The sequence below is a fragment of the Linepithema humile genome, chromosome 2 (assembly GCF_040581485.1).
Source record: "Linepithema humile isolate Giens D197 chromosome 2, Lhum_UNIL_v1.0, whole genome shotgun sequence".
NCBI classification, from domain to species: domain Eukaryota; kingdom Metazoa; phylum Arthropoda; class Insecta; order Hymenoptera; family Formicidae; genus Linepithema; species Linepithema humile.
In genome coordinates, this window is record NC_090129.1 from 26,838,068 (window position 1) to 26,865,514 (window position 27,447).

The following is a 27,447-nucleotide window of genomic DNA, read 5'->3' on the forward strand; positions in this document are numbered from 1 at the left end:
ATGATGGGTATATCCAAATTTCACGCATAAGCGTAAGTATATGCAAGTTTGTATGGATATATCCTAAATTGCGACGTGTGCGATTTATCGATACTCACTTTCGATCGCGTAATCGATTTTTACTCGAGTGTGGCGACCTCAGCTATCCAGGCTGGCCTAACCGTGTTCGTTTGTGTCAAGACACGGTCGACGATATTATTATTCGATTTTCCCCCATCGTTGTTATCTAACGCAATTTGTCCGCTGGTTTTCGGCGTATGTAGCCGATGCGAGCACGACGACGGAGTTGTCCATAAAGAGAGAAAAGTATAGCAATTTCTTGTCACCAAGTATCGACAGCATCATCGTTGGTTGTCGTTCTCGCGTTAGAGTGTTCATGTTGCGAATTTTTCGCAGCTATCTTCGACTCTATTAACGCCTTCCGACGAGCAACATCAACTAGGTAAGCATTCGCAAACTACAATCTTTCTCATCTGCATACTCGACATGTAAACTTTCCTTCATGTCTTCTTCGAGGCGCGCGATTTTATGCGTGTATATCATACATATTTCCCGAGTCAACGGCTGTTTGGAGAATATTTATGATAATTGATAATAATACTTGTTTAGACTAAGAAAAGATGCCGACAGCGTTTTGCAGAGTATTTCGAGAAATTTTCAACATGAATGTGAAATTTTTCACATTCATGTCTGAGTTCAAGATATGTAACTGCAGTGTCAAATTTAAAACACAAATTGGATTAAATTGTTATTAATTATAGTACAAAAAAACCAGTTTAAAAAATATATAATGTTATAATTTTTTATGTTCCAGAGACCATAATCATAAGTTCTACATGATATTTTGGATATGAAAGGTGAAAATAGTGAAAATAAGCAAGAGATATACTCCAAGAGTAGATATTTGCGAAAGAAATGCAAGGGAGAATGATAATGCAGTCATGATGTATTGTGCCCTCATGCATAACATAATTATCATAGCGTTCATATCATATTGATATTGAAGAGTTCAGGTATTCAACAATCGACGTCTTCAGGGCAATATCATCGCATTACATCTTACATATTTTATGTACACACAGAGTGACAGAGATAATTTTTATATAACGCACAATTCCATGGTATAAAGATATATATATATATAAATAAATATATATATATATATATATATATATATATATATATATAAAAACACAGTTTTTTAATGCAGAGTGAAAAGGATTATTTTTAATAATTGTAAATTAATGTGGGAAGATCAAATCGTACATGTCCAACATAACAAGAAGATTTGGAACAGCTACATCATTAATTACGCAAAGATTGACTTCTTTAAATAATGCTCAAGCATGTAATCTGGGATTGTACATTAAATAAGGGTGTCTTTTAATATGATTGGAATATTTGTGAAGCAATAAAAGGAATACTTTGTGTTCCTAAAGAGAAATGCATAAGGGCCAAAGAAGATTATGTTCCGTTATTGTTGTGTCGCACGACAGTGTTCATGTTTGCTACGTGCCATGTACGACCGACAACCAAGTAGATTTGCCTATGCTTTTCTATAGAGCCGATAATTTACTGATGTGATTGTTTCCTTCCTGGTATTATTTTCAAGAAGATAACGCACTGGTGTCCTCTTGTGCAGCTCAAGAACCAAGCGGAAGACTTTGTGCCTGGTATGGAAATTCATAATATTAATTAATTTATCAGAAAGTGAAAAAACCAAATAAGTTATGTTTTGTTAAAAGTAAACTTTTTTTATAGTAATTTAAGTGACTTAAATATACTTAAAGACATCTGTGTATCAATCTTTTTATGACAGTAGAAACAAATAAGTGTTAACAGCAAAATGTGGATTTATTCCAAGAATATCATTCTTTTTCAAAACTTGTGTAAATTTGAGATGTATAACTTTGTCGCGTCACTTAAGTTAATATATATCGGTATAAATTGCCAGTTAAGAAATTACTAAAGTTGTCTTTATAGTAATTTGACATTGAGACACTGCAAACCAAATGTGAGTTTCTGTATAAATATAAATAAAAATTTTGTATGGACTATAGTGGTTTCTTATGACGGAAAGGTTAATCTTATCACACACTTATACATATTATTATTGTTATTAGAAAATTTAAAATTTCTTATAAATACTCTAATATTCAAAGTAAATTAATGTTAGCAAATTTATTGCATTTTCAATACAAAATTTAATTTTTTTTACTTGTCTGGTTTTTTTGTTAAGTATTGTATCTTACTTCGATTTTGAAGTATTATGTATAATGATTTTATTCCAAATGCTTTTTTATTTTTATAATTCGTGTAATTTATATATTTGCCTGATTTTGTGTTTAGACACTAAGGGTACAATTGACGAAGTCCTAATGCTGAAAGGAAGCTTGTCGCCCTACCTTGACACTCACAATGAAGAAGAGTCGTCTTATGTAACGCTCAGCAATGGGCCATATGGTAAATATCAACATTGTTGTACAGCATTGCTGTACTACAATAACTGCAACAAGCACTATTTTTCTATCTTGGCATTGGTAATGTATTAATTTGTTTATTAACTTTTCATTTTCTCGTTACAGGATATGTAGCCGATTCGACGAGTACAGAACATAATTCTTACAATCACGTCTTTCTAGATGTGTACTTTGTAACGCCTGTTCTCTGCAAGCACTGTGAGTATATAGCTAATTCAATCACATTAATTAAAAAAACATAAGATTACGTGATTCCTTACATGAATTATAAATTTAATATTAAAAAGTAGTATATTTTTAATATTAAATTAAAATAATAATTTTTGTGTATCTTTGTGTATCATATTTTCTGTTGTTCGTGTGTTAATTTTTATTTGATTGCTATGACAAATGCGATCAAATTATTTAACTTTATATTGTATAATTTGTTATGATTTAAAGAAAAAATGTCATTTTGATATAAATGTACTGAGATATTAACATTTTTGTCACAGGTGAAGATTATATCTGGGGTACTGGAAAAGTGGGAGTCAAATGCAAAGGTAAGACATTTCATTACAATCGTATAATTAAATATAATATTGAAGTTTCACATTTTTCATTCGTGTCAGACATATTTGTATGTAACTTTATATATTCCCTTATTCTTTCACGACAATTCTTGGTCTTGAATATGAACAAATTGTGTATATATAACGCTGAGTGTATCTATAATCCGTTCTATCTGTATTTATATAATAAGCTCTAAAATTCGATTTTCCCAATCGAAAATAGTCTTCAGAGAATATCATAAAGTATATGTGCTAAAATACAGTACATAAATATTTTTTATGAATATCTTTGTTATTATTTTATACGAATATTGAATACATTATCACGATATAAATCACATACCAATAACACACTCGTCATCAACAATAAAGTATCCTTAGCGCGTGATGTCGCGGTGCTTTCGGTGGGTTAGGCGGTCATTATAATTATTCGGAACACCCATTAGATCGCAGCAGTATCTCTTTCATGCAATCCACATGTATGTGTATCACAAAGATGACTGAACTACACAGTCATTTGGGCTTAGCAAATTCATGTACCTGAGCTCACACACTGCGGTTATACATACACTTAAACTCACATTTACACATATACACAGTGATTAAAAAAATTGTGAATTAGATTCGAATAAGAATCGGCCAAAATAGGCATAGCTCCTAACGGCCCTTTATATTTACATTTTATACAAGAAAAAAAATCTGCATATGGATTATCGATCTCGCTTTGATCACCATCGAGGGCGACACTGTAGCATAGTAACACATCGAAGATTCGCGCCGATTTCAACGATGTACTATCGTATTCCCCTTCATCTTCTTTGCTGCTGCATTTCTTTTCTAAAACTCCGCGGATTTCTCCAGCCTTCTCCAGGTCTCTCCAGCCTTCTTTATGGTTCCTCCGACATCGTATGAATTAGGACGAAATCAAATCAGGATGCAAGTTTTCGATTACAAGTATGATTTTATCTTTTAATTCAACATTCGATGTCTATCCCCTTTTCCCCCTTTCGCGCGCGCGCGCGCGCGCGCGCGCGCACTCACACACACACACACACACACACACACACACACACACACACACACTCTCTCTCTCTCTCTCTCTCTCTCTCTCTCTCTCTCTCTGTCTCGTACAATTTTCTCTGCCCATGTTGTCCAATGTTAGGTTAGGTTATCGTTCGCTAGATTGAGATATATAAATAATTGTATGATTTATTAAAGATAAAACAATAGTTATAACCAAAGTCCGCCTTAGATCTAAATCTACAATTTCTAACAAACTTCAAAATGGAAATTTAATGATAACTTTATGCAATAGAAAATATTTGAATAATCAGGATTGAAACATAAGAACTGTGATATATATTTTGTATGTATGTGTGTATTCCGATTTTCCAAATGTTTTCTGCATTACATAATGCGTCAAATTATAAATAGAATTTTATCTTGAATTCTGTCGCGAATTAGAGATGGTCTTAAAAGTGGACTTAAAGTGAGTTTGTCGTATAGCATGATACACAAACAAAAGTTAGGAGAACTTAATTATACAAAGAGAAAATTAGGGATATTGGAATGCGTGTTTACTGAAAGTTAAAATATTTATTTTTATAAGAAAGAAATATTATAGAAAATATGAAAAACATGAGCGAAAAAAAAACTTGCTACTTGTTAAAGCAAATGTCTTGATAAAGATAAAATAATGAGTTATATTAATGTCTTTTGTTTACATTTCGTAACATATTTCGACTATAATGGTATTTAAATTTTATTCATATTATTACATATACCACAGAAAGTTACACATTGTGTATTATATATATCATAAATCTAACGTATGGCTAGATTATCGATACCTCTCAGCGATGATAAAAGTCATTTGCAAGTATACACTACAAAATACGAAGCAAGTACTTTGCGATAAAATGTCGAACAGTATGCATACATGGAGATTTACATTTGGTTAATGCTTCAGTATTTAAACAAATACATTTGCTGTTATTTTGGTTACGAACATTCGTTTCTCTCTCTTATTGGCATTATTTTCTTGTTGTCATTTTTACGCGACAGTCACATTCGACATGCCGTCTTCCACGTGTAAGTAAACTCGCGCTGTAATTAGAGCAAGTAACAAGTCCAATTCGTCTCGTGAACACGCTCCATGCCGACTATCGATTACTCGTGACTGAGTATCATATTGTACTATCCGTTATCGTCGCTAGTAATAGTAACTGTGTGTTTAATTTGGATCTAATTGATCGTTGCTATGGAATAATAATTTCGTATTTCCCGTTTCTATCACGTATGAAATTATAATGATGGGTTCTATGATCATTATATGGAGTTGAATTTAGAAAAAATATCGAGGGATTGTTCTTCACTTTTCAACATTACACATACACACACGCGCGCGCGCAAAACTAAGATTACAACTAAAGTCCGAATAAAGTCGATTTTTAAACCAAGACTTTAAAAAGATCACATTGATATAAACTTTGCAATTATCTCTTATATTTTATTCGAAATAAGAAACTGAAGGAAATATACTTTAATAATAAATAATAAATGACAAATTAATTCCTAAATGCAGAGTTTGCATAATAATCGAGGTGTTTCACACTCCCTGGGAATAGTGACGCGTGAGTATAGTCGTTTTGCTCGCAAAGGAATAGCGACTGGCACGTGGTAATCCTTGAAAATCAGTGCGTTCAATTATGAAGTCGCGAACGGGCGTGTGAGTGAACAAACGAGCGAGCGAACGAGATGCATTTAAACGCCTACGCGATGCTGCATTTGCATCAAATGACAAGTTGCCAAACTGTTTGCCGAATACTGCCAAATTCAATTTTCTCAGAGCAATAGTTATAGACAGTAAATTTGACCTGAATTTGATATATTTGGTAAGAATTGGACTTATTGAATATCGTTAGGAAAATCCTTATTACGCGTCCCATTTTTATATTAAGTTGGTGCAAAAATAATTGCGGTTTTTAACCATCAACTCATAACAAAAACCGCAATTATTTTTACACCAACGTAATATTTGTACGAAATATTTTAATATCGGGGATTGTTTTTAAAATAAATTGGTTATTTCTATTTCTTTATTAGTCAATCTCTCTAAAAATATTTATTCTTGACATGCATTAAGCACATTTTTTTGTCTCAAGTATATCAATTGTGTGTGACATCTGATTGTTAATTACAAGAAACTTGACATTGCATTGACTGCAGAACCAATCATTAAAGTTGGAGGTTTTGGAATTTGTGAAAATTTATACTTTGTATAAATCATACAATTTAGTTTTATTTAATCAAAAAGCGTCAGACATAAATGAAAATAGCACGTGATGTGCCATAAATCTTTGTACAAATTTTACAAAGAGAATTTGCGATGAAAATAATTGTTATCGGTTTTTTTAGTTTTTTTCCACATAATTATATATTAAGGTATTGATTTTAAAATGCAATACGCGTAAATCTATTTCTGTTTTCTATTTTTAGTAGTTTTTGAAGTTTTTATTTAACACACAGTTAGGGATATCAACAGTTTCACGTGATATACACGATAATAATGGCAAAAATGTGTTGTTAACAGTAACATGAAAGCAAAAGAGAGAGCATAAAATCATACTTGTTTGCTATTCTTATTTTTATTACCATTCTTTCTTTATCATAAAATGATAAAGAATGGTTAATTTATGTGTTTTTTAATTCTTTGTAAATTTTTGAAGATAGTTTGAAAAAAAATTCTGAAGAGTTTTTAAAAATTTTATTAACATAATTTATCTTTTTAGCTTCATGAAAAGTATATTTCTTCTTTTTGTCTGCAAACGTCTTTAGTCAATACGTCAGATGATAACTGTTATAATTAAGTTCAATTGGTAATAATATGTACATTTGCAATGTGTGCTTTATGTGTGTGCATACAAAGTATTTTTGCATTATTGTTAAAATTTTGAAAATGTTTATACCATTTATGATGCAAGTGTAAGAGGTGATTATAGTAAAAGATGAACATTTAGAAGCAATCATATTTTTTATCTTTTTTTTCTATTTTGACAAGATATATACATAACACATTCTTTTTAACTATATCTGATAATACATTTACTTTTCAATTGCTCGCATGGAATTCATACGAGATGAAATATTAATTGATTGAGTAATTAAATGCGAGCGTTGCATAGCACAGCGTTCTGAGTTGGCGTAACGTTCAAGAGGATTTAATTGGTAGTGTTCGTCTTCGTGCGCGCATTCCGGTAAATTTTCTCGGTGCTTTGTTATGAGCGCGCGCGGATTGCACTCGTGAAGCACGCTTCTTGCCAAATTGCGATCAGCTGCTTCGGCATAAATCTTTAACTTTTGTCAACGGAATACTTCCGTGGAATAAACACGAAGCAAGGAGAATAGAAAAGAAGAACTTATTATGTATATCCTCGGATAAATCCCATAAGTGCATTAAGACATAGGACGAGTTTGAAAGAGTAAAAATTACGGATATGTGCACAAAAGTGCACACAATGCACCACAATGTGTATTAGAGTTTACATTATTATACATGAACTATATATTTGTCAGATATTTTATATCTGGGACATCTCTTGTGTGTGCGCGCGCGCACACACGCACACAATTGAAATTGTTTTGTGCAATTTTTTTATTTGATTTGGAATTTTCTTGCTTTTTAAAAATTTTTTTCTCTTGTTGATAATAAAAAGAATAATTTATATTATCACTATAAACACATGTTTATGTGTGTGTTATAAAAGAAATTTTTATTATTATATAGTTTAGATTTTAATAATTATTTTTATGGTCTCTTCTCTCTTTATTTGAAATTTTATATCGCGTTGTACATGTATATTGTTTATTGATGTTATCGTTAGACATACTTTTAATCGTGCAATAATGATATTTGATTGTTAAAAGAAATTTATAATAATATTAGACATTATCAATTTTATCCTCCGTAATAATTTCCGCATCGGTTTGTCACATCCATGGTGCATCACCGCACTTCATTTCACACGCTCGATAGACTTTTGATAGCTGATTAGCAACGGCTGTAGTCTATGGCCTTAATCGACCGATTTTCAACGACAAAACCTTTCTCTTCTGCACAATTTGCACGATTTATTGTTGCGCTTTGGAATTATCGCCAACCGCGCAATTATCGTCAATCCTCCCTGAAAATCATTTCGTCTTTTCACACACACACTACGTGCGTGCTCATATACGCAAAAGCGACATAATCGTTAAAAACACCATTTCTCGACAAATTTGCAGTCGCGAAAACTAAAAATATGTTATTTGTTTTTTGTTTTGTTATTTGCTTAATTAAATTAAAATTATGCAAATTATTTTGAAATTTATGCAAAAACGTGCATTAAATCCAAATTTAAATAAAAAGATAATACTTTTTCTTTAATTTTTTAATATTTTTTTGTACATTATATTGTTTTATATTGAATACAATATTTTATAATAATAATAATACAAAAACGGGGGATTTCGTGCCTAACGCTAGTTGTTAATTGCTTATATTACAATCTTCTTTTTATTAAATACATATGTATATCTACATGTAAACAATCTTTATATTGATTAACTTAATTAAACGTTTTGATCAATATATTTGATCATCCTCAGTAATTAAAATATAGTTGTAAAATATAATTTCTGTTTGAGGTCATGCTATAAAATATCGAAATAATGTAGTGAGCCAAAGCAACATAAAAATTATAAATTAAACAGAAAGGAATCGAGAAACATAATCACATTTGAGTGTAGATCAGTGTCACTCTGTTTATTAAAACCATTGCTCTGTCTTTTTATGTAGAGACCATATCCGATGTTAACCTTTTATAATCAACGCTCTTATTATAAAAGGTTTAAATAAACAGAGTGACACTGATCTACTCTTAGATTCCTGTACATCAATTCTCAATCTCTTATCCCCATTATAATCATTCCTTTCTATATTTCTGTGCTCCCTCTCTTTCTTTCTTCTCTTTTATTTTCCTTTCGGTTACTATAGTTCTCATTACAGTCGTCTGTTGTTGTTGGCATTGTTAACACGGTTTACACTAAAATGTGATTATTTTTATATATCTTAATAACGGTCTCAAAGGTTTGTTTCTCGATTCCTTTCTGTTTAATTTATAATTTTTATATCGTTTGGTTCACTTGATTGTTTCCATATTTTATAGCATGACCTCAAACAGAAATTATATTCTACAACTATATTTTAATTACTGAGGATAATCAAATATTGATCGAAACGTTTAATAAAGTTAATCAATATGAAGATTGTTAACACATGTATTATATTTAATAAGAAGATTGTAACGTAAGCAATTAACAACTAGCATTAGGCACGAAAGCCTCTGTTTTTGTATTATTATTATATTATTTTATACGTATTCCTTCTTTATACGTATAACCTTCTTCCTTAATTGACAATATTGTATCATTTTTAACACTAAAATTCCAATGCTTGTAAATAGAAATCCGATATAATTGTAAATAAAGAAATAAAGCAGTAAAGTATTGCACGATTTTCTCAAAATGTTTAAAGAAAATGATTATTTTTATAGAGAAAAAGTATCGAGCTTGCTCTAATGTCATTTTTACTTAATTTTACAATGAAGTAATAATAGTACGATGTTATAGTGTTACTTACAGGTGAAACAACGTTCCAATTACTCAAAAATGGTTTTACTTTATTCTACGTTTCGTTCGGATTCTAATATTGCATCGTTTCAACTTTAGTTTACTCGCTCGATAGCTTTTGATAGCAGTCTGACATTTCCTACAAGTTATGGCGCTAATTGATCTAGTTATATACTTGATACGATACATTTTTGGGAAGGCGAGGGGGATAAATTTTAAATCATCAATCTTTACATATTTTTTTACGATAATTCTTCTTTATTTCGTAACCGTATTTCGTACTTGTCTCTCATACAAGTTGTCATATTTTTTAAACTTGTACAAGTAAGTTAAAAAATGTCAGTCTCTTAAAAACGAATAAAAATATTCCACGACACAAACTTTTTGCGAACTCGGCAAAAGTTCGTCGACAATTCAAACTTCTTATTTCCGATTTTCGGCGGATACATTGGAAGTGCCAATGTATCACTGCATATTTCACTGCGTATATCTTATATATCTTTTGTACCTTGTGTGCCTCGTGTATCTCGTGTATCTCGTGTATCTCATGTGATAGTCTTTTGATAACGACGAGTCTGTGGCCTTAATTGAGTAATTCCGAATGGCCAATCTCACAAAACGTCTCTTCCTTCTCTCTTTCTTCTCTCTTCGATTGCATTTGTATAACTAACACAGGTGTTGCATTTTAGCCAACATCAGTGCAAATCACAGTGCAGATGTAGCATGATCTCGAAATTGCTTCTTTCTCGAGTCTCATTAATGATGAACAGAACTTCAACTCTGAGAATTCGAAAATGTTAAAATTTGAACAATAAAGTTGATACACTTTGCTAACAAAGAATACAGAAAAAAAATATTCACAGGCGAAAACTTTTCAAATATCTTAGAGCAAAAAGATTTTTAACTGTCCAAATATCTAAAAAAACTCAAGATGTCCAGATGTTTAAGAACATAAGAATTCTTGCAATCTCAAATCGCAATATAGAATTTTTAATTTCATAAATTAAAACAAATTATGCGTTTGTCTTTTCAGACGCATTACTTGTCATCAACTCGCGTATCTTTATTTGAATAATATTGCAATATGTCCTGAAATATGTAGACGCTTTTACGAATTTCTATTCATCCAAGCGATAAATATCGCAATGTGAATCCCAAGATTTTCATCATTTTTTATCTTTCTTTCCTTTACGATAATAATTAAATGATCTATATTTGTATAGGTACATCGCAGTACTCATCTTTTATTCTCATTTCTTAATCTTATATTCGCATATGTACATAGATAAAGTATCTCTTTCAATCTCTTATCCGCCTTAGGTCTTAATAATAACAATACCGGCATTTATGCACCGAAAAAATGATCGCGACAAGAAGAGATGTCTGTATTGCGACACTAACTCGTCTACTCTTTTTTGGAGCTTAGTCGGTATCGCCCATTTATTTGATCCCAGTGTGATGATCTATACGCCATAACTCCGACTATCTCGTCCCATCGGAGGCTGATGTGCATATGGTTCACTCGCTGGAGAGAGTGGGGCAGAGAGCAAAAAATCGCGCGGATCGAAATCGAGCGATCTAGATCCGCAGTTGGCGTTAATCGCGTCTGAAAAAACAATTCGATCCTGTGTATAAATACGTGTGGAAAATACGTGTGGAAAAGAGCTATATTTAAAACAGTATTAAGTTTAAAACAGTACGGAAATGGTGTTATTTTGTTCAATGACTTGAATCAATTTCTGCCCGGTTTCGAGAAATATGGAAGATTCTTTAATTGAAAGGGATATTTTCCAATTGTTGGAAAAATTAGAAGATATTAGACAAATATTTCGGAAAAAGATTTTATTTTGTTTTATGGAATTACGAATGACATAAAATACTGATAATTCGATAAAAAGGAATTAAGAAATCTCTAATTATATGTAACAGTTGCAATAGTTTTTCAAATAGTGTTAAGATATAGCAAAAGAAATTATTATTTTCCGTTTGTGTTATGAAAAGATATTCAAAAAAGAGATAAAAATTTAATTAAATTAAAACAATTTAAATGTATAGCTAATTTATAGCTAATTGTACATGAAATTGAAGCTTTATATTTTTCAAATTTGTTATTAAAAGTTTTTCCGAAAGCTTTTCTTTTTAAACTAGTTTATTATTTATAAAAATTTGATCGATTATTAAGCTCGAAACTGTGACAAAGCCATCACACGTACGACATGAAGTTAAAACCTGTCTACATGAAATTTTCAACATATCCTTATTTACTTCTAGTTTCTCTAATCAATATTGGAAAAAACCAATTGTTCAATTTTTCCACACTGCATACTGCCTCAATATATTGAAATCTCAGCCTTAGCCGGCTACGCTCGTCAAGGATTTCGCGTCTTGAGCATTGATGACGTCGCTGCTCGTTGTCCAAGAGTCGGAAAACTCGGAAATGAGTTTTTCATAGTGGGGGTAAACGAGATTCGTGTCGATGTGCACGTAACACGCCAACGTCTCTATAGTCGCTTTATGCAATTCGAACAATTCTGTGAATCTAGCGTAATTCCAACATATCGATCACACAACGAGATTTCTTTCTTTGATATTTTTTTAAGGTACTTGCGTATCATTTTACGATACGATAATTGATGTAACAGACTGCGCTCTATTGAGATGCTTTATTGGTTGGCGTAATCAATTATTTTTAATTTAGCATAAATGATACTTGAAAATTTGACGCGGTGCCAATTGTCGTATTGTAGGTGTCTATTGACACACGCACCTTCTTTAAAATATAATTTGTTATATTGTAACATTTTTCTCTTTTTCACCAATTGACATTTTTTTTCGACGATGTTCTGTCGACTGCTCATTCATGCGTTATTCGTCGTCGAAAGCGTTCTTTTGTCCTCGAGACGCGTTCGTTCGGTGACACTTTGCATAACTCGTGCATGCTCGTACGTGCATCACCGCTCGTACGCGGACTCTCCGTATCAGGTCGGTCGATTAAACTAAAATTAACTTGTCCAGTTCACGCGAGCAAGTTCCCTCTTTCGGAGCGACATGTTCAAGCGTTGCCGTTCATGCCGATTTGTCCTTTAGCCATTTCATGTAACTCATGTGCTCCCTCCCGATTGTCTACTATCTGTCTATTGCGCCTTTTCGGAAATGCATCGATAAGTTATTTAATCTTTTATTAATTGTATTAAGAACATTGTGTATAGGTTAATTAAAATTTTCACTTACCTTAAAAAGGTAAGTTTAACTAATTTTAAAAAGATCTATTACATTGTTTACTATCTTTATCTTAAATTTTTGGTTATTAATCTCGTTCGAAGAGCAAGAGTGAATTTTTAAATAGATACGAGTAAATAGATAAGAGTAAAATATAGATTCGCAAAGAATCTCGAGGAAATAACAACAAATTTACAATTTAGTTTGAACTTTTTGTCAATTTAAAAGAATTTACGTTACGTTAATAAATTCTATTATGCTTTTTTTGTGAATATTATTAGCACAATTTTGATGGGTTTTACTATGAAAGAACAAACGGAAAATCCATTAAAACTTTTGTACTCATCCAATATATTTTCTTTATTTAGCAAAATGGAAAAAATAGTCGCAAAAATTAATAACAATAATTATTTATCATGAATTAAGGAGCATTTCTTTGAGACGTTTCTTTCGAAATTATATTTTGTTTTTGATTCATGTGATTATGATTTACTTGACTCAGCAGAAATTTTTTATCCATACTGATTATTAATCGCAAATTTATTATTACTTACAATTAGTATCTTTCTGTTCATATAAATGTATAATTTTATCAATTCAAGGTGACTCGCATTCAAGCATTTATTCGAGAATGCATCTTTATCGGAATAAAACTGTAGATTGTGTAGATTGTGATTAGCGATCAGTCTGGACTTTATTTTCGTCTTCGATACCTATCGATAAGTACGTATCTTTGCAGCTTCCTCGAGATTCTTTGCGAATCTATATTTTACTCTCGTATCTATTTAAAAATTCACTCTTGCTCTTCGAACAAGATTAATAACTAATCTCAATTTTATTTTTTTCTTTTCTTGCTTTTTTAATACGTTGCTTATGAGTGCGCAGTGTATTAGAACAACACACTACTTTAGGTTTTATTTTTATCACCTATGTTAACGATTGTTTTCTCCGTTTTTTCCTTTTCTTTTTTTTTCTTTTTTTTTTTTTTTTTGTGAAATACAAGTGAAGGATTATTTTTTCTTTATTTCCTTATACAATTCCTTGTTCTATAATACGAAAGTGAACATGAACTGGATAATGTTCCTGTCATTGCGTGTCAAGGCACATGTAACAATATTGTCATGCACGTTGCATAAAAGTAAGCAAAGATATTTGAACAAATACGCGGTATTAAAATATAAATATATAATTTAGAACAGCATTGTATGTTGTATTGTACAAAAAAAATAGTTCTTTCCGCATCTAAATTAAATCCCTGAAATTCTCATTATAAGATGATTTTTATAACAGGCACGTCTAAAACAGAGAGTAAAAATTTTTATCAAATACTATGTTTTATATTTTCCAAACGAGGCTCTGCATGTTTCTGCAGTTTTTTAGAATTTCGAATTTTTGATCTATCGTTTAGGAAGCCATACCATAACTCATTAACCCGGTGATCCGGCGCGTATCAGCTTTATGCTTCTCATTATTCGCACCATGCACGACGCGTGAGAAAGTGAGTGAACTTGAATCGTCGTGTCCGCGAAAAAGAAGCGTGTTATTTCATCCGATCGCTTTTAATATTTCATAGATACTGCAGTAGTTATATACGAGAAAGCTCAACACAGACGTATAGAAATTCTGAATATGTCAGGTTGATGTAGACACAAATTTGTCGAATGAGGTACATACACAGACTATCTTTGCACAGAAGGCACTGGAATCTTAATGTCGACGTATCGATCAACTCGCATTAAGCGTTTCGTGTTGCTAATTTTACAGATTTTAACGATACTGTTATATTGTACAATAAAACGTATGTGATAAAAATATTAATTTTGAAACTCGTAAAAACAATTACAACAATCGAATTTTATGAATAAGATCTTCTCACTGAATTCTTTAGGTTCATTGATTATCTACATCACATGATGTAACTTTGCGTATCTCACACCATGAAGAAATTGATAAATCCCGCTCGGTCCGTGATGTGATCCGCCAATGCATTAAACATTCTATACAATAGCATACTATGCATGTATTTAAGCCGTCGCGGCACCTTGTGATTTGCCATTAATTGAAAATGTTATATCACCAGTACTGTTTATCGACAACTGCTCGAATCGGATAGGGATTAGAATATCAGGAATATCAGGAACGCTTAAAAGATGCGCTGAAAGTATAAAACGACGTTCGCTCCTTCCTACCACCTTCCCGCATTTGACGTTAGACTTCTTTATCTGATTGCAAGCTTAATATATTTAATAAGAAAGTAGCTTGCAATTCTATTGTGACGATCAAACGGCTAGTCTGTTTGCTAAACTGTCTTCTTTATTTGTAGCTAAATGTGCAAATTTCATTTCAGCGTTAAATACATATATGTTTCGAAAATTGTTGTTATATCGCGACGCAAATATCGACGCGCGAACTGTCGACTTGATCTGTATGAGACGTGCGTGGACGCGCGCACGATTTTCTCCGACGTAATTTCCATCGCAATTAGCCTACGGCCGCATTTCGGGGAATGCCGGGATGCATGCGACGGAGTTAGCTGCATTGATTCGCAGATTCGTAGAGGCAGCGTAGCGTAGGCGCGCGCTCGGGGCGCGGAGGTCATGGGTAATGGAGTGCACCGTCACGTTGCTATGGGAAATTCGGGATTCCCCGGGTAAGGGTCGAGGCAGCGAGAGGATAGCTGGCTGCGATCGAAAGGCTTCCTCGCATGATCGCTATTTATAGCTTTATGCTCCATTGTTTCATTTCATCATCCGATGATTATGACACATTACGCATTATATCGACGTACTTGTGAATACAAATAAATAAATTCAGTTAAACTACACTTTATACTTACGCTACATAAATAAATAAAATCGAAATAAATATACACGGCAACTTAATATCGGCAAAAAGCATCGCAATCTATTTAATTTACTTCTTTAATTAAGTAATGGCCGATTAATCTTCAATATCTAGTTTATTGCTTAAATAAATTTTAAGTATGTGTGGTAATTTGATATTTGATTTTTCAATGATTTCTATATATTACGAGCGGCAAAGTTTTAGTCTACTTTATTGGTCATGTCAATCTACTTACTTCAATTATTTCCTTCTTTATTTTGTTCAACAATTAATTAAATAATTGAGTCAACACACAAGAGAGTAGATTATCGCATGGCAAAATTTTGAATATGTTACAAACACCAGCTAGAAAATTGCGGTGATGAACCAAAAGACTTATTATTAACGGCAGTTGCATGCCTAATTATCAATACCCAAAGTATCTGCGGTACGACGACGGTTACGTAACGTCCTGCCATTCTAATGCTCGGTTTGTCTTGTGTGTGATTTTGCAAATTGCGACATGACAATTCAACGCGGGTGCACAATCTTCCTGCCTTGTTAAAGGGCCTGGCGGTTGATTCGTGAAAGATATGCAAGCGATGCAATTAAATTCGCGATCGCAACTAAATGAAAAAGTAACTTTTCGGATTATATCATCGTTACAAGCTCTTCCACGACTAAACGAAATAATTCTTACACTACGAAGGATATTTTTAAGACTTTAAGCATCTCCAGTTTGTTCAATGGCCGGACGCAATAACGGCATGAATTGTTGCACAAAAAGCTTTTCTTGTATATACAATTGCTCTATTATTCTAGTCTCATTATTTTCTCAATTTAACACAATGAAATAAATTATATTTTTATGACTTTTATGACTTATTATGTCATAATTAATGTCATATTTAATACTTTACCAACAGTGCATTCCAAACAAATTATATGTATAATAAGGCAACAACTGAATTTTTCGTAACACTTGTGCATGGCGATATATTTTTTCGCATTAGCTATCTACTTGGCTTAGCGCTGCGGCGATTAATAAAAATATAGAAAGTTAGATTATTATACATAGGTGTAGCTGGGTATGATTTTTGTAATGTAATGATACATATTTCTTGGTATGGATAAATTAATGCTAAGCCAGCATGAGCGAATATGCAGGATTGAGTTTCGCTCGCAAAGCAAAACTGCGGAGTAGCATTCGCATTTATCGTCCAGTTTTTTTCAAAAGCCAATCATAGATTTCAAGAGCAATGTTTAAATAAAATACTATGCATTAATGCATACATTCCGTAAACTTTAATGCAAAAATAAATAATAAATTTAAAAAATTAACTTGCGTTAGCTCTTTGAAAAATCATCGTTTGTCACGTTGTCTTCTCGCACCGTCAGTTTGATCCATCGGGTCTATTGTTCCGTGTCATCTTTACACCTGCGGCATGTGTCGATAACGCCGATCAAAGATGGTCGCCGCTGCGAGTCAACGTTTTGGTGAAAGATAATCGCAAAATCGCAAACGTGATTTGTGATTGATCGGTAAATAGTGTAACGCATAGAATAGAGTGAAAACTCGACTGAATTGGCTATTGCGGACAGAAGGAATTAGAATACGAATTGGATTGTCATATCTTTATTGCACACATAATAAACTGCACTTGGCTGGTGCATTGTTATTGCAAATTTCGTAAAACAGAAACTAATTAACAAGATAGGATGTTACCATTGTGTAATAATTCAAAAAAAGATCTACATGTATTACATATGATAAAATCATTTTATTTTAACAGAAATTTTATTTTGCACTTTTTTGTCAACGAAACAAGTGCTTATAAGTGCTAAAAACTGAGAAATTTCTATCTTTGTTTTGCTGAAAAATTTGTAAATAAAAAGTATGAAGAATCTGAGAGACTACGCGACACGTAAAATGTGCACGCACACACGCTTTTGATTAGCGTGTAGCGGGTGTTTTCGCATACGGACCTCTGCAGCTTCCGTCGATTTCATTTTTAAATGCGACAACATGGTACTGATACGCTCGTATAATATGGAGCTAATAATTCGTTTTTGCTCCATTTTGTTCGCACCATACTTTCATACCACACGCATCACATACACGTGCAACCTGCACGCTGTTGCGATGTAAAAACAAGCGTTCTCCCTTGTTTATCTCGGCTAGGACACGGAAGTATCTAACCCTTTGGGACCTTTGGGTATTTTTAACTTTTCGATGAACAAGTACGTGAAAGTAAAAGGGAAACAATACTTTCTTCGTTTTCTCTCTTGATAGCAGACGATGAGTATAGTCGATTGAGCTTTTTGATTTAAATTTCGAATTACAGATATAAAATAACTATCTATCGTGAAAGTGTAATAATTATTTTTTACATTTATTGTTAATTTGCCATATAAACTTTTAAAAAAGCAAATTTTGTTGTTTTTAATGATAAAAATACAAAAGTACTTATTCATTAACTCCCTTTCGACTCTTTAACTGTTTCTAAATTGACGATACATTTTTTTTCCATCGAGTTAAAATTTAATAAATGCAATGTGGTACTCAGCGGGTCGATCGAACGATTCTGGGTTATATGAAAACACGATCGATAATTCACGTGTCGCGCTGCAGGAATTCGCATCACGATCACAGGATTCTGCGATCGCTTGTGAATCGGTATCGTGTTTTTGCTCCGTTTAAATTTCGCGTTTAAATTCGTGGATAAACACCCACCGCAAGCATCCGAGATCTCCAGTTTTTGTCGCGTGTTATTTCAGCTGCCGGTTTGCACTGTATATATAGTTGGAGGATATTATCGAGTGCGGATTCGTGCATCTCTTATAGATATTTAGCATTTCACGGTGCGTCTTGCGATCCGTAACCAATGAGAATTAAATGCAACATGAATGTATACACTGCAAGAAGAAACAATATAATTGTGCTCTATTTTTTTGCGAAGCGGTATGGCGGGTATAACGACAAGGGGAGAAAAAATCTCAATCTATTATCGAAATAATTCTCGAATAATTAAGTTAAACATGTTAAACGCACATGAAAAATCATTTTCAAATACACGTCTAATCAGGATGGTATCTTTTAAAATTCCAGGATATGTATTTGATTTTAATCAAGGGGTCTGGAAAAAAAAAATATATATATATATATATATATAAAAGACCTTTTCACAATCATTGCTTAGCAATATTTGTTATAACAATTTTTCGGAAAAAATATAATTTTTATCATAGAGATTTAAATAATTTCTAAATAAAGAAATAGAAATAGACTCGAGTAATGCGAAGCAATCCCTCTTAAACGTGTGTCTGTGACCGTCGAGAGGGCGCGTTGTCGAAAGCTTTCCCGCACAATCACGACAATCGATCCGCCGAATTTCAATAAAGGGCACCAGGTCTTCGCTCCTTGCTGTGTGAAGGGACGATTGTGCGGCGTGGGCGGCCCTGTGACCTTGAACAGGACGTGCCTGTCGCAGTACGCACGCGCTCTCGCCCGCAGGGTTCGATCATCCTTCGTTACCGGGGACCCTTCTCGCCACACCGCTTGGCACGGAAAGTCGCTTTTCACTTTCGCGTCCCTTTTCTCGTCCCTTCATCTGCTCGTTTGTACCGTCCCACGCTGTGCGCTTTTGCGATAAGAGCGAGAGTAAGGCCCGCTGTAGAGGGACCAGATCGAGGGGCGCAATTGAGATTTTCAGTTAGAAAAAAAAAGAAAAAAAAAGAGAATGCATGCGCCTCGCGGAGACGAAAGGTATCGGATGTTAACACTCGATCGAGTATGCAGGCTTGATCAAAGAGCTTCCCCGTGTTTCGCTTCTTTTGAGGGCATCCTCGAAATTTGGGCTTAAATTGGCTCGTTAGCCGGTCTTCGCCTTCTTCCGCTCAGCTGACCGGAAAATTAAAGCTTTTGGATGATTCGAAAATGTTTATTGAGTATCTGTTTAACAATATTTACAAATACCAACACGAGTTAACTTGTTACTTATTTTTATATTTTTCAAATACAATATTTTATATTATATTATTTTTATAATATTATATTATATTTCTTGTTTCGTAATAACATAATGATATATGTCTCGGTAAAATCTGGTGTATTAAGCAAAGAGTTATTTCTTTTATATACATATATCAAAGATATAAGGTTCATATCTTGTATAACTATGCATTTTATGCATGCATTATATAACTATGCATTTATTATACTTTAGCTATAAACAAGTTTTTTTTTATACGGAAGGAACCAACAAAGATTATATTTTAAAGAGAGGCAGAGAATTTGCAAATAAAATCAATTAACTCGTCCATGAAACTGATTCTTTATGCAACGAAGAGATTAAAAGATAATGCGATATTTAAAAAAATATGCGATGTGATTTTTTAGAAAAAAAGCAAACCGTCAAAAACGTTTGTCTTAAATACAATTAAAGCACGATTTTTTATAAGCTGTCGAAAATCTTGGATAATTTCGATCTTAAGTCAATTAGCTTTTGAATGGATTTTTCTTGATTTTTGTTGAGAATATACTGTAAAGTACATTTTTAACAAGTATTATAAAGATTCATATTTGTCTTTTTTCCAACGATCATGAAATTTTGTCTGACACGAATGATTTTCACAAAAAGGATCAAGCACTTTAAACGGAGAGCATTATATTGACGCACGTAACAATATATATTATGCGATCATCGCGTTGTCTATTTAATAACGATCTTTATACACAAGCGAGTACAGACACGCGGTAGATGCTCTCAACGAGTGTGTTTGGTCCTTTGTCGTAGCTGACCATAGATAAAAGAAAGCCTCAGTTGACAGATTGCGATTTGATGATAATCCCTTATTAAGCACTCGACTCATAATATACATTAGACGATCGATCGAAGAAATATCGATGCTCGTGCCAGATAAAGGCGGACAGCAAGTGTTTTTCCTGAAGACACTTTTGTAGTTTTCTTAAAAGTTACAATGTTCATGTTTGTATTAGTTATGTCTTGATAACAGTGTCGCTATAAATTATATTGATATTATAAATTAATTATTATAAACGTTGCAACGTCTGTAGTAAGAGATATTATAGACGTTGCGAAGAAAATACAGGGTGTATGTTCTGTTTGTAAATGATAGCGATAAGGTTTTAATTTTTTTTTTGCAATATTGAAATTTATATATTATTTTTTTTGCAATATCGAAATTACATTTCAGCTTGATAGAGATTTTTCTACGCGATAGCAATATATCTCGGTTTTTGACTTTTGGAGAGCAGATATTGTCCGCCTTTGTTTCTAGGACTTATTTGTTTAATGACGCGTGGGTTTGATTGAACATTATCAACCTCCGCCAGTCATGCATGCCACGTTAACTATAAAATTCATGTCAACGCTCGCTCTCGTTGCCCGATCAATATCCGTTGCGAAGCGGTTTTCTCGTGTGCGCCTGCCGCTGTTTCGTTAAACAAATAATTCGTGAAAAAATTAAACTGCGAGACAAAACTTGCATAGAAAACGTTGAACGATGAAGAGCGATAAGAGAGTCGTCGTTCAAGTTATCACGTATGAGAATATCAGGCATGGATAAAATCAGGAAGAAGCGATTAATCTCATCATGATTGTAAGAAGCCAAAGAAATTAATTAATGGAAAATGAGTACCTGAAAGCTTTGTTGAAAAATATATAAGAAAATACCAAGAACAATGACAGTTTCTAAACTGTTTCCGATTGTCTTCGAAAATCTGAAAGTGAAAATTTTCCAAGTATGTTGTTCAACTAACAATATAAAATTTTACAACGTTCGAAGAATTTCGAAGCAGCGCTACTTTTTTCCTTTTATAAGAATCTTGTCTTAAAAATTCAGTTTTCATCTCCGAAGAAAGTAGGAATAGTTTCTTCTAGAAGAATGTCAGCTCATTCTCTTCACTGATTATGAGATTCCGGCTGAATCTATGCGACAAGACGAATTCGATCACGAAACTGTTCCAGTTTTCCAAGGCGGTATCCTCAGCTTTGATTCTCCTCGAGGAACTGACCGTAAGGACAAAGACCTTCGAGGCATGGCAACAAATACGCAGCGGAGTTCCGTTTAAAGCACGACCGTGCATACATCTTGGACAATATGTGCTCGTATGGTTATGTGTGTTATTTTCAATATACAAGAATCGATTCTGACTTGTTACTCTAACCAAGTCACGGAAGTTTTATTAAGGATACCATTTTCATTCATATTTTCACTATCCCAAGAATCAATCTATTGATTTTTTATCTGATTTATCCGAACAATAAGGCACTCCTGATAAACCAAGAGCTGAATCAAGTGAGTTTCTTTCATCCGTGTCATCCATTTCTCAAAACCGGAATTATTTAAAAAGTCACAGTAACAAAGCCATATAACGAAGGACGTGATTTTAGAACTTGTGTAGAAATGATTATGGTTCTCAAGATGATTCTCAAGGAGTATTCTCGCAACGTCCATGCGGTCGATCCGTTCGTTGTCTAGGAATGTTTGGCAGGAAATTTCCATTCCGGCGGTTCGATCGGGTCGGAATGAAATGGTCGGGGCCCCGACATCGTCCCGACACGAGTCTGTCCGGCGTTAAAGGCCACGGGAAGAGCCGACGAGTATCGAAGATGGCCGAGGTGCCGTGCGCCGTGCCACGAGCTACCCTCGGCAGCAGCTCGCGGCTGGCTATGGCTATTGACCGAGCTTGGCGGACCGGCCGGTCAGCTGTGCGCCTCGTCGCCGGTGTGGTATTCACCTCCACGGTTAGGAAGAAGTCGTCCACGTAGACGAGGCGGTGTCATTGGATCGACGCGAATCAGCGGCGAGGAATCGGAACAAACGAATCGTTCAGACGGATCGAAAGTGAATCAAGGGACACTTTTCCAGGAGAAGATTTTGGCGTCTATTTCGGTGACGGTGATGCTTGAAGATCGGTCACTTTGAGTGAAACAAATGTATCGACAACGGAGAGTCGCGAGTGGAGATTGAGAAAAAACTGTTTAGTCCCGTCATTATCGTCGGTAAATCAGTGATTCGAGTGAAAGCTCAAAACGTGCGATTCGGTCGCAATACGCGCCGCGGAAGATAAAGAGTGGTCGGGAGTAGGAGAGTAAGCCAGACGGAGCGGGAGTTAAAGAGGGCTAGAGAGAGAGAAAGAGAGAGAGAGAGGGAGAGAGAGAGAAAGATAGACAGAGAGAGGGAGGGACTTGGCTTACGAGCATCATTCGACATATAGAGCCCAACCGGCTGTACATGGAGACGATCGCGCGAGAGAGAATTCGAAAGAGAATAAGAGAAGGACTGATTTGAAGAGAGACGGCGAACAAATTGGTGGAAGGAGACGGGAGAGAAAGAGAGAAAAGGAGGGAGGGGGGAGGGAGAGAGAGAGGGAGAGGGAGAGAGAGAGAGAGAGAGAGAGAGAGAGAGAGAGAGAGAGAGAGAGAGAGAGAGAGAGAGAGAGAGAGAGAGAGAGAGAGAGAGAGAGAGAGAGGGGGGGGGGAGGGATAGGTGTCGTATTGTACGTGCAGCGAGTGACGTGTGCAGGTGTGTGCGCGTGGTGCCGGCGGTGTGCAAAAAGTGCAGTGGACTTTTCCATACCGAAGGAGAATCGCGGTGCGTGCGTCTGTCCATCCATCCGTCCGTTCGTCCGTCCGTCCGTCCGTCCGTCCTTGGTGTGTGCATGCATGTATATATGTTGTATGTGTGAGAGTGCGTGCGCTGCTTTTGCGATCGCGGACTGATACGCCGGCGAATTTTCGATCGAGTATCAGCGAACGAGGAACGAGGACGGACAGAGACCGACTGATCGACTGATTGACTTTTCTTTTCTCACGATCTATATGATAATTTTGCTATGAGGAAAGAAACGGACAAAAACAGGCAGAGTATTCCGGTGGATAGTTAACTCGGTTTCGTAGAGTGCGCGCGTCAGGTGCAGAAAGAGAGAGAGAGAGAGAGAGAGAGAGAGAAAGAAAGAAAGAAAGAAAGAGAGAGAGAGGGAGAATGAGTGAAAAAGAGAGGGGAAGAGGGAAAAGAGAAAAGAGGATACTGTGAAAAGGAAAGATCAGGAGGCGAACATCGCGGCACCGACAAGAAAACACCTACGTGGACGGCTTTACCGGGTGGAAGCTGGCTTGTCGGCATTGTGAAGAGGAGGCAGCAAGATTGTCTGCCACCGAAGTCTACCTTGCCGGCTGAGAAAGAAAGGAAGCGAAAGAGAGAAGAAGATAGAACGAGTAAGGTATGGCTCGCTATATACATGGATTCCGACTTCGCCGCCGCCGCTGCTACTACCATTGACTCGCAGTCGGTAAAATGTTGGGACGACGGCAGCGGTGATCCGGCGAGACACGGGTGTTCGCGAATGAGCGCAGCTGCAGCTGTGGCAGTCGCGGCCTTCTGGTGGACGTGATAAGGACGCGAATGGTGCGATCTGTTTCGGCAAGCAAAGTGGTTGGACCGTGTGCAAAGCGCTAAAAGGATCTGCGAAAGAAAAAAAGAAAAGAAAGAAGGAAGGAAGCGAACAATTGATTAGACCAAAAACCAGCGACAAGACATTACAGTTCCTCGATCAAAAGTTTGATATTATGTCTGGTGCTATGGTGCTTTTAATCGTACTGGTAGCTTACTTAGAAGACTGAAAGAAATTCAAGAGATACGAAGCAAGGAACGAGGAAAAGGTAACTCACAAAGAAGAAAGCAACACAGTAGCGAGGGAGACACTTGAGTCCTTGATCAGCACTTGAGTGGGTTTAATCACGATCGACGGTGTGGAGAAGATAGTAGGAAGGCCAAAAGGAAGAAAGGAAGTAGCGGAGTGTCCTTGATCGGCTATCCGGCGCTACGTGATCAAGCTGCATCGCGACCGACATTGGTTCGGCTCTGTCACATCGGGGGAGATTAGAGGCGACCCACGTTTCACTCGCTTCGTTCGGCGATCAACGCGACGAAGCGACGACGAGTAAAGGAGACAGCGGGCGGCGGGAGGACAGAGGAGAGGATCTACTTGCTGATCAGCGCGAACCCGGGCGATAAGCGGAGCCCCCATCTCGAGTTGACGAGCTGCTGACTCGACGGACACGGGAGCCGGTTGTTTCAACGCTTATTAGCGCCCGCGATGACTCCAATTATTCGCGAGTGACTTCCACGTTCGCGCGACGATTGTTCGCGACGACTCCACCAATCGCCTGGTTGGACTCGATACCACCCGGTACGTTGTGCCAGTTTATTCAACGGCAATGAAAACACATCAACAACACCCGAAGAATTTGTTCTCTCACGAGTGGACGGTGATGAACCACGTTGAGGTGATAATTGATCGGAAATTGGCAATCGAACGCGTCGAAAAATATCTTTTTCGCATGATTGAACGCGTTACAGATTCATCTGGAGTCTCGGCATGATCTACTATTATTAATTGCTCCGAGTGTAAGCCGGAAGCTGTTGTTTCGATGTAATATGTCCAGGACGATTTTGAATAATTCCGGATGATCGGCCTGTCTCTTGGAGTTCAATTCAGGATTACTCTCGATCACGCTCGATAAGCCACGAGGATTTCTATACGTTTGCGCGCTCGCGCGGAGCTCTACGCTTGAAAATCGCTCGGTGTCGTTGCTTGACAAAACCGGTTTCGTTCGGCTCGGCGAATCTCGGCGTTTATACAAAGGTCGTGTGTGAGAGCGCGCAGCGCGCGCGACCGCGAGAGAGTGGTAGGAGTGAGATTTATGGAAAACGAATTTACACGAGGTCACACCCACGGGAGCGGCTGTCTATCTCTCTTTCTCTCTTTTACTGTATCTCTCTCTCATGCATACACACACATACACAAACACACACACGCAAACGCACACACGCACACACACACATACAAATAACCACACACACGCGCGCGTCCATCTCCTTATAACATATTCTCTCTCTCCCTCTGTTCATCTATCAGTCTATACATCCACGTTCCTTCTATTAATAATAACGACAAAAGCAGTGCGATCGTGAGAATCGCAGGGCCACATTGAGATTCTTGAAGAATCAAAATTTCGATCGTGAAAGAGCGATTCTAATATGAAACAGATAAATTTGTCATATTGGTGGCAATCTACAAGTATCTCTCAAGATTTATAATCGCTGTGTTGAAGATCAGCGAAATCGTTCATCGACCAATTAACCATCAGAAAGTTACATAGAACCGCTAATCATGCTAGCAACCTTGAAGATTCAAGTATTTTCGACATTTGAGTGCTGTGATAAACCAAGCGTGTAATTATTGAAGCATCCTGAGGACGTGAAAGAATGTCGGGGGACCTGGGTGGCCCGCGGGAAGAGCAAGACTCGTCGCCTGGGTCGAATAGCAACGCGTCAGCCGCTAGAACGTCGACATCGCCGAGAAAGACCTAGCCGTTTCGTCATTTACTTGATGATTGGCCGCGACGGCGATGAAGCGTGCGACAAGCGCATCCGTTGCGGCCGCCACGGCCGCCGCGACGCAGGTGCATCACCAGACCAGGATCCAGGAGCTGTTTGCTCCCGGACCAACGTCAATGACAGCGTCGATGGCGATGACAATGCCGACGACGTCGATAATGATGATGACGACGACGACGACGATGACGATGACGATGACGACGACGACGATGACGACAACGATGACGACGACGACGACGACGATGACGACGACGACAACGACGACGACGACGATGACGACGACGACGAGCACAAGCATGCACAGCTCTGATGAGCAAGATAAGCAAATCACGACAATATCCTCCTGGCACGAGCCGAAAGGCTCGCCGAAAATCAGTCCCGGAACAGGTGACGACGGCAAGGTCAAGTCCACAGCGATGTCGCGGCTACTAGCCGTCGATTCCGACAACTACATGCTACGCAAAGGCACCGCGACGATGACGACGACGGCAACTATTGGAGCCACGGCTTCACCTTCCGCTACCTCCTCGTCCTCGTGCCCGTCGTCATCGTCAACGTTGAACGGTTCCGCGAGCGTGCAGATGCAACGGCAGATACAGAGCCTCGCTATTGGATCGACCAATGTCCCGCCGATCCTGGCGACGTACAGCAACGGCGGCGACCATGTCGTCGGTCAATTGTACGATGTCGCGCGGGCGACATCCAGATCAGCGGCGACATACGCATCGTCCAGATGGTATACCGCCGGCAATAATAACCAAGCGACGAGGCAGCATTGTGAAGGAGCGGCAGTGACGGTAGCGCAACTCGAGGAGCAGTCCTTACAGCAATCGCAGCTACAATCGCGTACAGCGACTACAACGACGACGACGACGACGCTTGCAGCGTCAGTAGACGGCTTCGAGAGCGAGCTCGGTTTCGCGAAGTTGGTGTGCGCGAGACCGGTGTCTTTTCATCGGTATTTGTGTTGGTGCGGCGTGCAGCAGCAGTCCGCCGTGGCGGAGGACATCGACGCGAACTCGATCGGTGGCGGTCGCACGAAGGGTGGCAGGGGCGCAGTTACTCATGAGGGAGAGTTAGCCGCGAGACGAACGATGCGCGATGATAGTAATAGTAGTAATAGTGGTAGTCTATGCTGCTGCATGTGCGGTTCTCTATGTCCCGCAGAGTGCCACGCGTGCTTCCACATCGTGTGCTCGGACTACAGCGGCCAGCATCTGTGCCAATGGACTACCAAGGGTCACGCGTTACCAGGCCAGGTTCACGACAAGAACAAG

General features: G+C 36.7%; 2 protein-coding genes and 1 long non-coding RNA gene across 4 annotated transcripts in view; 2 read left to right on the plus strand and 1 right to left on the minus strand.

Annotated features, from left to right (window-relative positions):
• Positions 1 to 22: 22 nt before the first annotated feature.
• On the plus strand, positions 23 to 23,716 carry LOC136997746 (protein kinase C delta type-like). Its single transcript, XM_067348925.1, has 6 exons — positions 23 to 442; positions 815 to 1,673; positions 2,350 to 2,463; positions 2,586 to 2,678; positions 2,975 to 3,022; positions 21,733 to 23,716. Exons 3-6 carry the CDS (start codon positions 2,379 to 2,381, stop codon positions 21,834 to 21,836), a joined length of 330 nt encoding a protein of 109 aa, XP_067205026.1. The 5' UTR covers positions 23 to 442; positions 815 to 1,673; positions 2,350 to 2,378; the 3' UTR covers positions 21,837 to 23,716.
• Positions 3,016 to 4,246, minus strand: LOC136997747 (uncharacterized). The gene is made up of 2 exons (XR_010888372.1): positions 3,375 to 4,246; positions 3,016 to 3,283 (listed from the first exon to the last, which is right to left on the minus strand). It is a non-coding gene; the product is annotated as an uncharacterized lncRNA (long non-coding RNA).
• Pi3K21B (phosphatidylinositol 3-kinase regulatory subunit alpha) overlaps positions 23,232 to 27,447 on the plus strand; it is a 40,139-nt gene continuing 35,923 nt past the window's right edge. For both annotated transcript variants that reach the window (XR_010888368.1, XM_012359782.2), the window contains exon 1: positions 23,232 to 27,447. Coding sequence is in view for 1 of the 2 variants with exons in the window: in XM_012359782.2 (XP_012215205.2) it covers positions 26,182 to 27,447 (1,266 nt within the window). In the remaining variant the exon portion in view is untranslated.

Coding starts and splice junctions, on each gene's coding strand:
- LOC136997746 (XM_067348925.1), top strand. CDS start 2,379: ATGCTGAAAGGAAGCTTGTCGCCCTACCTTGACACTCACAATGAAGAA. Junction 2,679..2,974: donor GCCTGTTCTCTGCAAGCACT/GTGAGTATATAG, acceptor TTTTTGTCACAG/GTGAAGATTATATCTGGGGT. Junction 3,023..21,732: donor AGTGGGAGTCAAATGCAAAG/GTAAGACATTTC, acceptor AAACTGTTCCAG/TTTTCCAAGGCGGTATCCTC.